Source organism: Nerophis ophidion, linkage group LG03, assembly GCF_033978795.1.
Source record: "Nerophis ophidion isolate RoL-2023_Sa linkage group LG03, RoL_Noph_v1.0, whole genome shotgun sequence".
Taxonomy (NCBI): domain Eukaryota; kingdom Metazoa; phylum Chordata; class Actinopteri; order Syngnathiformes; family Syngnathidae; genus Nerophis; species Nerophis ophidion.
The window spans coordinates 16,240,919-16,253,280 of record NC_084613.1 but is presented as its reverse complement, the minus strand read 5'-3'; the positions used below and the strand labels follow the sequence as shown (position 1 = coordinate 16,253,280).

General features: G+C 37.8%; 2 protein-coding genes across 7 annotated transcripts in view; one reads left to right on the top strand and one right to left on the bottom strand.

The window, feature by feature from the left end:
- si:dkey-234i14.3 (fibulin-7-like) overlaps positions 1–8,625 on the bottom strand; it is a 26,819-nt gene extending 18,194 nt beyond the window's left edge. Inside the window, 2 exon segments of the mRNA XM_061894412.1 lie at positions 5,019–5,139; positions 8,322–8,625. Coding sequence (XP_061750396.1) covers positions 5,019–5,139; positions 8,322–8,410 — 210 coding nt within the window. The 5' untranslated portion in view covers positions 8,411–8,625.
- On the top strand, positions 362–11,221 carry LOC133549216 (5-hydroxyisourate hydrolase-like). Of its 6 annotated transcripts, none has more exons than XM_061894416.1 (7): positions 362–459; positions 1,988–2,050; positions 8,564–8,652; positions 8,782–8,809; positions 8,885–9,033; positions 10,455–10,590; positions 10,725–11,221. In XM_061894416.1, the coding sequence occupies exons 5-7, from the start codon at positions 8,903–8,905 to the stop codon at positions 10,812–10,814; spliced, it is 357 nt and encodes a 118-aa protein (XP_061750400.1). In that variant the 5' UTR covers positions 362–459; positions 1,988–2,050; positions 8,564–8,652; positions 8,782–8,809; positions 8,885–8,902; the 3' UTR covers positions 10,815–11,221. The 6 variants fall into 6 exon arrangements, with proteins under 6 accessions (XP_061750400.1, XP_061750399.1, XP_061750398.1 ...); XM_061894415.1 differs by having other exon boundaries at positions 8,878–9,033; XM_061894414.1 differs by having other exon boundaries at positions 8,755–8,809.
- The last annotated feature ends 1,141 nt before the right edge of the window (positions 11,222–12,362 follow it).

The window sequence follows — 12,362 nt, the reverse complement described above, 5'->3', positions numbered from 1 at the left end:
ATAAATGTCTTGCGCCTCAAATCAAAAATGTTTGAAGTTGAGAAAGTACATTTTTCAAAATCCACACAAAACGTTTACATTACAAGTTGACAAAATTATCCGCAGGAGCGGAGAAATCCGCAGAAAAAGGAACTAGAATGACGTCATCTTACCTCCTTTTTTTTTGTGTCCATCACCTGTCAGGTTCCGCAACAACAACAAAACACCTCCCCTCACTAAACCAGTGTTGACGAATTACAAACGAGACTAAAAGTTGTCACAAACAAAAGCCAATCATATTTAGAAACGTGTCTGAATAGGCGGGACTAACATAAAATATATCCAATCACAGTTCTTAAACACCGTACAATCTGTCAGAGGGCGGGAGTTTGCGTTGAAGGTGGGCCAATAAGATGCCTTTCCTTCTGAGATGAGGAAGTTGTGGTTAAAAGTCTCGCCGGCAGCGCCAAAAGTCAAAAGGTGGGGTTTCAAATTGAACGTGCTCTATAAAGTCAACATGACACATTTTATTTTTGACGCCATGTGTTTATGACTTCAACTTGAAGTCAAAGACGCGTTTATTTGCTGCTTCTGTCTAAATTAGCTGTTTCGTCGAAGAGTCGGTTGCTATTCCTGTTTAGGATGAAAACAAATATGAAGGCGACCATTATGTGCCTCAATGTCAACACAATGAAATAAATTAAATTTAAAATTTACTTGTAGAACACAACTTGAAAAAAACATTACTATGTCAAAAGTACGGGCAGTGCTGTTAAAGGCCTACTGAAATGACATTTTCTTATTTAAACAGGGATAGCATCGCCATTCTATTTGTCATACTTGATCATTTCGCGATATTGCCATATTTTTGCTGAAAGGATTTAGTTTTGAACATCCACGATAAAGTTTGCAACTTTTGGTCGCTAATAACAAAGCCTTTCCTGTACCGGAAGTAGCAGACGATGTGCGCGTGACGTCACTGGTTGTAGAGCTTCTCACATACTCACATTGTTTCCAATCATGGCCACCAGCAGCGAGAGCGATTCAGACCGAAAAAGCGACGATTTCCCCATAAATTTGAGCGAGGATGAAAGATTCGTGGATGAGGATAGTGAGAGTGAAGGACTAGAAAAAAAAAAGGGGGAGGGCAGTGGGAGCGATTCCGATGTTATTAGACTCATTTACTAGGTAATTCTGGAAAATCCCTTATCTGCTTATTGTTTTAATAGTGTTTTAGTGAGATTATATGGTCGTACCTGAAATTCGGAGGGGTGTGCCCACGGGTGTGGTGACCGCCAGTGTCTCCGGTGGGAGGAGGTAAGAGAGTCCGCAGCTGCAGGAGGACGCAAGCTCCGCTCATGTCTAGGGTAAGAGCTGACTTATTACCGCAATTTTCTCACCGAAACCTGCCGGTTGACATGTGGTCGGGAACCATATTTGCTTGACCGCTCTGTTCCATAGTAAAGCTTCACCTTCGGCAATGTAAACAAGGAAACACCGGCTGTGTTTGTGTTGCTAAAGGCAGCTGCAATACACCGCTTCCCACCTACATCTTTCTTCTTTGACTTCTCCTTTATTAATTGAACAAATTGCAAAAGATTCAGCAACACAAATATCCAGAATACTGTGTAATTATGCCATTGAAGCAGACTACTTCTAGCTTGGATCGGGCTGGAAGAAAATGTCTACCACAATCCGAGACGTCACGCGCATCATACCGACGTTTTCAACAGGATACTTTGCGCGAAATTTAAAATTGCAATTTAGTAAACTAAGAAGGCTGTATTGGCATGTGTTGCAATGTTAAGATTTCATCATTGATATATAAACTATCAGACTGCGTGGTCGGGAGTATTGGGTTTCAGTAGACCTTTAAGTTTCTCTGTAAATAAGTGGAGAATACAGAACATTTGAGGCATGGTTCAGCTGACCTGATGATTAACCAATTTGAAAAGTATGTGTTTGTTATTGATAAGACTACTGAACTTATGTGTGTTGTTTTTTTTAGTTTCCCGTGCTGAGAGTTTGGCACCTTATTGAGGTTAAAACCTACCGTCTACAAGTTGTACAGGTGAGAACCATGATACATTCTTCAAATATATGAACATCCCAGCAGTCTGCATCCTAATGACAGCAGACCTTGTACAGTAAGTCACGTTTTATTCTGTTTGTTGGCTCAGCAGTGAGTAACAATCAGTGATGAAGAGAAAAAAAGCAAACGTTGAGTTGCGTTATTTAAAATTAATACATTACATATGCTTCAAATGATCAAAATATGTCAATATTCCACAAATATATATATTTTTTTGTGGAATATTTAATGTGAAGTAATCAGAACCTTGGATAGGTCAATAATTCATAGTAACATTGATTTTGATTCAATATTATGTTTTGAGCAATGACAGTTTGAAAGAAAAAAAAAACAGCTTTGTTTTATTAGTCAACGTTGCAACTTTTTCTAAATTACATTTAGCCTTTAAGCTTTTTTATTTCACTTTTGTGTATGTTTTTGTATATTTTAATAGTATTTTTAGAATGTGCCGTGGGCCTTTAAAACATTAGCTGTGGGCCGCAAATGGCTTCCGGGGCACTCTTTTGACACCCCTGCTATAGATAATAAAAAATAAAATCTGATAAATCTATCAATAAAAAGCAGAACCGGGCGACGCATGCGCGTTTATAATAACTCTCTCACTCTCTCTGACTCTGCCCCTCCCTCACGAATGCTGCTGCGTGCACAATTTTTGTTTTTAACCCCTTCTTAACCCTGAACGTACATTGAAAATACACGCAACCCAATCTTAAAATGCCAGACATTTTAGGCATTTAAGAAACTCCACCCGGACAGCCCCGCAAAAGAGGACATATCCGATGAAAAGAGGAGATCTGGTCAGTCTATTGTAGCCCAGTCGTTGCTAGCATGCCGTGTGGTGCCTTGGTGTGCATTGTTTACACAACATGCGGTACAATACTCAATATGTCCGTGTAGAAACTCGTTCGGTACACCTCCGACCCGAACCGAAACCCCCGTACCGAAACGGTTCAATACAAATACACGTACCGTTCCACCCCTACATTAATTATATATATATATATATATATATATATATATATATATATATATATATATATATATATATATATATATATATATATATTAATATTAATATAATCTCACATAGCACATATTTTTATATATATCATATTTATACATCATATATGAGATATTGAAAAAAAAAAATAATAATAAAAAAAAAAAAAAATATATATATATATATATATATATATATATATATATATATATATATATATATATATACATACATACATATACAAACACACAAATATTAATATATATACATACATACACACATTGGTGTGTGTATATATATACACATACAGTGGGGCAAAAATGTATTTAGTCAGCCACCGATTGTGCAAGTTCTCCCACTTAAAATAATGACAGAGGTCTGTAATTTTTTATCATACGTACACTTCAACTGTGAGAGACAGAATGTGAAAAAAAAATCCAGGAATTCACATTGTAGGAATTTGAAAGAATTTATTTGTAAATTATGGTGGAAAATAAATATTTGGTCAACCATTCAAAGCTCTCACTGATGGAAGGAGGTTTTGGCTCAAAATCTCATGATACATGGCCTCACTTATTCTTTCCTTAACACGGATCAATCGTCCTGTCCCCTTAAAAGAAAAACAACCCCAAAGCATGATGTTTCCACCCCCATGCTTCACAGTAGGTGTGGTGTTCTTGGGATGCAACTCAGTGTTCTTTTTTCTCCAAACACGACGAGTTGAGTTTATACCAAAAAGTTCTATTTTGGTTTCATCTGACCACATGACATTCTCCCAATCCTCTGCTGTATCATCCATGTATCCATTTTGGTATAAACTCAACTCGTCGTGTTTGGAAGAAGAAGAATACTGAGTTGCATCCCAAGAACACCAAACCTACTGTGAAGCATGGGGGTGGAAACATCATGCTTTGGGGCTGTTTTTCTGCAAAGGAGACAGGACGATTGATCCGTGTTAAGGAAAGAATGAATGGGGCCATGTATTGTGAGATTTTGAGCCAAAAACCTGCTTCCATCAGTGAGAGCTTTGAATGGTTGACCAAATACTTATTTTCCACCATAATTTACAAATAAATTCTTTAAAGTTCCTACAATGTGAATTCCTGGATTCTTTTTCACATTCTGTCTCTCACAGTTGAAGTGTACCTATGATGAAAATTACAGACCTCTGTCATCATTTTAAGTGGGAGAACTTGCACAATCGGTGGCTGACTAAATACTTTTTTGCCCCACTGTATATAGATTGATAGAGGGTGAGGGGGCCGCAAAATATTTTCTTCTTCCTCTCTCGACCTGAAGGAACATTTAGTCCTCTAGACCTGCAGAAACTAGAGCTTCTGCAAACAGTGCTAGTTCTTCTCTAACAAGTACCGTTTCCACTCAGTGGACTCACCTGAGCCGAGGCAGATGGCACCTGCTGAAGACCCAGCGTCACCATGACGACCCACACGAGCTCCATGTTGTTTCCACGGATGTGTCCTTCAGAGTGTCTCCCTTTTAAGTGTCTCTCAGTCCGCTTCTTTCCCACGCCCCCCCCCTTCCTATCACATATTTGAGGAAAGGGGGCGGAGCTTGCGGATCTGGAATGTTTCTTTTTTTTCTTTTTGGTCTTCATCAGGCCCTGAAATAGTTATAAAATTATAAGTTGCCGCGCAATAATCATCATGTGCACTTCTTTTGGTTCGCCGACGTGAACGTTTGTGCGTGCCCGTCGGCGCCTGGACCGAGGAAGAGGAGGAGGATGAAGAAAGGCGTCGCACGTAAGCGTTATTGACCTTTTCTTCGGGTTTCTGCTTTATTGATGATCGACAGGTACCCGCGCGCTCGCGGCTGGTGTCGCGTAATTCCCGTCACGTGTCTCAAAAAGGCGTCAGGTTGGTCATTAGGAGGCAAGACGTCCGGCACCTTTTGAGACAATCCCGCCAGGTTCGCTTCTTGGGTCCTCACCTGGATGTGTGGCCGCTCTCGCAGACGTGGACGTGCAGTGGGAGCTTCTACTTCAACAAACACTTCGGGCAGATCTGGGCGGCTCTGGTGGGCCCTCCTGGCCACCGGCAGTTGGAATCCGCTGTCAAAATTAACGCGTTAACTCATGTGATCAATCACAAAAATTATTGCATTAACCATGCAGGTAATTTCGTACAGGCTCTGCTCTTTTCACGGCCATACGGTCAATGCAAATAACATCTATTCAAGGAAAACATTTCAAATGTTCCTAGATGACATTCCGACAGTAAGATGCATTTGTGTATTTGTGAATTAGGCAAGCGAGTAATAACCTGTGATTAATCATGATTAATCCAAAATATGATTGATATATAGAAAAGGGCAGCACAGTTGCAGAGGGGTTAGTGCGTCTGCCTCACAATACGAAGGTCCTGAGTAGTCCTGGGTTCAATCCCGAGCTCGGGATCTTTCTGTGTGGAGTTTGCATGTTCTCCCCGTGACTTTGGGGGTTCCCTCCGGGTACTCCGGCTTCCTCCCACCTCCAAAGACATGCACCTGGGGATAGGTTGATTGGCAACACTAAATTGGCCCTAGTGTGTGAATGTGTGTGTGAATGTAGTCAGTCTATCTGTGTTAGCCCTGCGATGAGGTGGCGACTTGTCCATGGCATACTTGCCAACCCTCCCGGATTTTCCGGGAGACCGCCGAAATTCAGCGCCTCTTCCGAAAACCTCCCAGGACTAATTTTCTCCCGAAAATCTCCCGAAATTTAGGCGGAGCTGGAGGCCACGCCCCCTCCAGTTCTATGCGGACCGGAGCCTGTTTTCACGTCCGCTTTCCCACAGCATGTCTGCCCAATGATGTTATAACTGTAAAATGATCGAGAACGAGTTCTTGGTTTCTTATGTGGGTTTATTGTTAGGCAGTTTCATTAACGTCCTCTCAGCGCGGCAACAACACACAACAACAGCAGTCCGTTTTCGTCTACCGTGAAGCAGTTCGTCTGCCGTAAACAGCATTGATTGATTGATTGAAACTTTAATTAGTAGATTTCACAGTTCAGTACATATTCCGTACAATTTACCACTAAATGGTAACACCCGAATAAGTTTTTCAACTTGTTTACGTCGGGGTCCACGTAAATCAATACATGGTAATGTTTGACTCTCTTAAACAGGACAATACTGCCATGTACTGTACATGCATATGGTTAGAAAAACAAGGATGGAAAATTCCACCCTTAACTCAACAATGAGTAGATGAATGTTATGTGTGTGTAAATGTGTAAATAAATGAACACTGAAATGTTATTTGTATATATATATATATACATATATATGTGTATATATATATATATATATATATATATATATATATATATATATATATATATATATATATATATATATATATATATGTCTTGATTGGATTATCCAGAGAATAGTGCTCGATACCGTGGTAGAGCGCAATATGTAGGTGTGGGAAAAATCACAAGACTACTTCATCTCTACAGAACTGTTTCATGAGGGGTTCCCTCAATCATCAGGAGAAAAAAAAAATCTCCTGATGATTGAGGGAACCCCTCATGAAACAGTTCTGTAGAGATGAAGTAGTCTTGTGATTTTTCCCACACCTACATATATATATATATATATATATATATATATATATATATATATATATATATAGCTAGAATTCACTGAAAGTCAAGTATTTCTTTTATATATATATGTACATATACATATATATGTATATATACATGTGTATATATATATATATATATATATATATACATACATGTATATATACATATATATGTGTATATATATATATATATATATATATATATATATATATATACAAAAATATTATGTATATATGAAATACTTGACTTGGTGAATGTAAATATACTCCGCCCCTCTTAACCATGCCCCCAACCACGCCCCCCACCTCCCGAAATCGGAGGTCTCAAGGTTGGCAAGTATATATATTTCGATATATTTTTAAACAAGATATGAATTAAGAATATATTGGTATAATTTATTTCTCATTAAAATGACCTGTGATGAGGTGGCGACTTATCCAGGGTGTACTCCGCCTTCCGCCCCAATGCAGCTGAGATAGGCTCCAGAGCACCCCCCGCGACCCTGAACGGGACAAGCGGTAGAAAATGGATGGATGGATGGATGATATAGAATAAAAATGACATCCTAGTAAAAATGGGAAGAAAACTGAATATTTTTTTGCAAAAAAATTAAAGTTTAATCAAACGTGGGACATTTTGATCTACTTTATTTTTTAACAAATGTTACAAAGAGACATGATATAGCAACACTTCGTGTCAGATTTGTGTTATAAGTGACACATTCTATTATCATTGAGGGCGCACAAAATAAATCGATTCACATCCTAATTGCGATTTTTAATCATCCTGAATCTAATTTGATTCATACTCTTAAAAAAAAAAAACATTTCAAAGAAAAAAAAAAGTCGCTTTCATCCCATGTAACCCAAATGAGTTTTTCTAACCTGTATCCTGTTATATAAGTTCAGTTTTAACAATACTAGTGTGTGTGTGACTTTCATTGGTACTTTATTATTGTCACCGTCTGTTATGTTAAGTTGTTTAGTGTCTGGGCGTTTTTCCCCCTGTCTTTTTGGTTCACTTCCTTTTTGTGCCCTTATTTTGTTTGAACTTCCTGTTCTATTTGCGTTGTCCCTGCACTGACAACCTCCGCGATAATGAGCAAATTGAACAATCATATCGAAATAAAATAACAGTGCGGGAATTGGCTTGAAATTAATCATCTCTCCTGGAATTGGATTGAAAAATGAGGTGCCCAAAGATTCACACCCATTATTATTATTTGTTTATGGTTTTGACAACAGGGGCGTAGTAATTAGCTCTGTTTTATTTGTATATGTATGTATACTATATATTAATAACAAATAATAATATAAATAAACAAAGGAAATGTAGTGTGACGAATCCAAAGTGTGTGTGTCTGTGTGTCTGTGTGTGTGTGTGTGTGTGTGTGTTTATATAAAAAAATAATGTTGATTTTATAATAAAAACATGCATGTTATGATAAGTGTATAATAAAATAATGTTGATTGTATAATAAAAACATGCATGTTATGATAATTGTATAATAAAATAATGTTGATTGTATAATACAAACATGCATGTTATGCTAATTTGAAACTACAAACATGGCTGAAAATTCCCAGGCATGCGTGTGAAAGCTTGTTTGTGTAAGCGTGTGCTGTGATTGGCCGGTGACACATCCAAGGTGTACTCACCTCTCAGCGAAAGTGGACTGGGGTAGACTCCAGCCCAGCGGTGTCGCCAATGACAACAAGCACCACAGACCATAAATGGATGTTGCCATGACGACCGTCTTGGTTATCAGCAACAATTTCCTCCCCAATCAAGTCCTTAATGAAATGTCAGCACTGGAGTGACAAAAAGTGTTTGATCGCTGCGTCTTCCCGCAAGCGAGCGATCACATTTTGTTGACTGTTTTTGTAATCATTCATTCCAGCCGAGGCGACCTTTGACACCCCCCAGCTTTATTTGCAGTGCATGCAGGGTGGTGAGCGCCAGACGAGCGGAGCGAGGGGACACTTGAAGGTAGGATCGTCCCCACGTCGTTGTCACGTCCACAGGACCGGCTGTACCTAATGAAGTGTCTGTTTGTGTTTGTGTTGTGAATGTATGTTGATGTGTTATAAGAATCCCCCCCACCCCTGCATCTGCTAGTGAGAGGCAACAACAGGCAGGGTCAAAGGTTAGTATGCTTCTTTTATTTTATTTTTTTAAACGGGTTTATCATCGTATCGCTTTTTGTGTTTTTAGCATCGAGGAGCTCCACCTTGTTGCCATGACGACGCAGTCCAGCCCGCTCACCACGCATGTGCTCAACACCAGCGATGGCGTCCCTGCAGCCCGAATGTCTCTCAGTCTGCATCGACTGGACTCGGAGCTGAAGATCTGGACCATGCTGAACGTCGCGTACGATTCTCACACCCACACACACACACACACACACACACACACACACACACACACACACACACACACACACGTACACACGTGTGTAGGGTTGACGCGATACAGTTATCGATACCAAATTTTTTTTTTACCTGAACCCACGTACTTTTAAATTCACGACTTTATTGCGGAGTGTTGGAAAATGTATTTATCAAAACAAAGGTATACTGACATTGATGTACTTTTTGCGTGTTGGTATTGACTTCGTATCGAAGTGTCGATACTTCACAACTTAATATCGTCCATTCCTTGTTTTTTACTTTTCTTGCTCTTTTTTTTTTTATTGCAATAATCCAATTATTCATTAATTTTGGATTCGAATGCATTTGATAGAAGCGATAAAAGAGGTAAATATTATTATCACTAATCAATGTTGTTATTGTTATTATAATTGTTTCATTTGTAGTGTAATGTAGTCAATTCTGTATTACTATTGCTTTCATTGTTTTTAAATAATTGTATTATTATTATAATTATTATTTTATATTTGTTATTATTTTTTATGTGATTATTGTTATTATTTGATATTTATAACTAATGTATTAATTCATATAATGAATTTAATATTTTTGCATTATATATATATATGTATATGTATATATACATATTTATTTATTCATATATATATGTCTATATATATATATATATATATGTTTATATTTTCAAATACGAATCACAATTATTATTCATCCCCATTTTAAATCGATTCATCATTATAATTTGAATAATATGATATAATGTAATCCATCCATCCATTTTTCTACCGCTTATCCCTTTTGGGGTCACGGGGGGTCGCTGGAGCCTATCTCAGCTGCATTCAGGCAGAAGGCGGCCTACACCCTGGACAAGTTGCCACCTCATCACAGGGCTAACACATACAGACAGATAACATTTACACACACACACTAGGGTCAATTTAGTGTTGCCAATCAGCCTATGATATAATGTAATAATAATAATTATAATTAAGAAAAATATATATGCAAATTTTTTAACAAGAACAATTAGAAAAAGAAGTTTTTAGGCCATCCACATGCTACCAGAAGGAGCATTTTTTTTTACTTTTAATCTGTTTTGTTAAAGTTTTATTACAATTACTATACCAAATAATACATTGATTGAATTGATTCTGATTCGAATCGTCACCCCAGGAATCGGATGGAATCGTAAGGTGCCCAAAGAATATATTTAAACATTTAATAAAGTTTAATATAAATAATGCAACATATGCCACACAGAAGTAAATATAAATATTTACAGTATAAATATGAGTGTCCTGATCAACAATATTATTTGTCCATGTGACAGGTTAAAAAAAAAATATTGATACTATTGACAACCCGACATGATTCTGACATATGTTTACATTCGTGTGTTGTCAGGACGACCAATGAGGACGGTCGCTGCCCCGGACTCATCAGCCGGGCATCCTTTGTCCCCGGCATTTACAAATTACGCTTTGAAACGGGCTCCTACTGGGACAGTCTGGGCCAGGACTCCTTCTATCCTTACGCTGAGGTGAGCCGAGGAAATAAACTTGATCTGTTCCAGGGTCAAACCTTGGCCGTGGGAAAGCGTTTATCGAGGGTACAATGTGTGGAGAAACATGTGAGCGTGTGATGCAAGTGTAAAAAGAAGTTTGGCATATGCAGGTGGTGTTCAACATCAGTGAAACCAAGCAGAAGATTCACGTGCCCCTGCTGATGTCTCGTTTCTCCTACAGCACCTACAGAGGAAGCTGAGCAACGTCAACACATCTATGCACACTTTCATACTTTCAGCTTGTTTACTGACTTTCTAGGAGTGAAAAATTACTTTTTTTATCATGAAATTATTGTAATATAAACAAAAACAATTGGTTCATATACGTTTTGTTTTGAAACACAAAAAATAGAATAAGAAGCAACATGTTATTTTCAGTGTCGAAAGTAATAACTATGTATTAAAACATTTTTTTTTTTTTATGAATGTATTAAAATATCCTCTTTCAGGAAGACCAGATGTTCAAAGATCAATATATTTTTATATTTAAACGCAGGATGCAACACCACAGAGTTTTTTTTCCTACAAACCAGCACGTGGTCTTGTCTTCAAACATCAACTTCCGGTTCCGATGTTCGAATATGAGAAAATAAATTTTTTGGCCTGATTTTTTTTCTTTTTTGCTGACCGATAATTTATATTTTGTTGGATGACGTTTAAAATGAAAGCCATAAAACCTACTCAGTGGCCTAGTGGTTAGAGCAGGGGTGTCAAACTCATTTTAGATCGTGGGCCACATGGAGAAAAATCTACTCCCAAGTGGCTGGACTGGTAAAATCACGGCACGATAACTTAAAAATGAAGACAACTTCAGATTGTTTTCTTTGTTTAAAAATAGATCAAAGACATTCTGAAAGTGTATAAATAATAATGTTGTTGTTGTTTTTTTTCACTTACATGTTGCGGTTTGTAGTATTGTTTGATTCAAACTTTTATTAGTAGATTGCACAGTACAGTACACATTCCGTACAAGTGACCACTAAATGGTAACACCCCAATAAATTTTTTCAACTTGTTTAAGTCGGGGTGTACGTTAATCAAGTCATGGTTTTCTATCTTTAGTTGTTATTTATACTTTCTGATTAAATTGTCTGATAATGTTCATCAGTTAACTCATTGGAGTTCATTTTCAATCTATCAAGATAAAAAAATTATATCAAAACCTAATAAACGGATGTTATTTATGTAGTTTGCTCGACTGGTGCACTAACATCAAGGGATTTTTTTTTTTTTTTACATATGTAGCATCATCTACAAAGATACAAAGAATTGCTATTGTGACATCTAGTGGACACATTTAGAAAAGCAGTTTCTTTCATTCAAAATTTTCGGCTCAATTTAATACTTAGCAAACTCATCCCGCGGGCCGGATAGAACCTGTTGGTGGGCCTGATCCGGCCCGCGGGCCGCACGTTTGTCACCCCTTGGTTAGAGTGTAAGCCCCTAGATCAGTAGGTTGTGAGTTCAAACCCCGGCCGAGTCATACCAAAGACTATAAAAAAATGGGACCCATTACCTCCCTGCTTGGCACTCAGCATCAAGGGTTGGAATTGGGGGTTAAATCACCATAAACCAGGGGTCACCAACCTTTTTGAAACCAAGAGCTACTTCTTGGGTACTGATTAATGTGAAGGGCTACCAGTTTGATACACACTTAAATAAATTGCCAGAAATAGCCAATTTGATCAATTTACCTTTAATAAATATATATGTATATATATATATATGGGTATTTCTGTCTGTCATTC

Bases quoted from the DNA above. Each gene is read 5' to 3' on its own strand.
- LOC133549216 (XM_061894416.1), top strand. From the start codon at position 8,903: ATGACGACGCAGTCCAGCCCGCTCACCACGCATGTGCTCAACACCAGC. The intron at 9,034-10,454 runs GTACGATTCTCA...GTGTGTTGTCAG, and splicing joins TGGACCATGCTGAACGTCGC to GACGACCAATGAGGACGGTC. The intron at 10,591-10,724 runs GTGAGCCGAGGA...TGGCATATGCAG, and splicing joins CCTTCTATCCTTACGCTGAG to GTGGTGTTCAACATCAGTGA.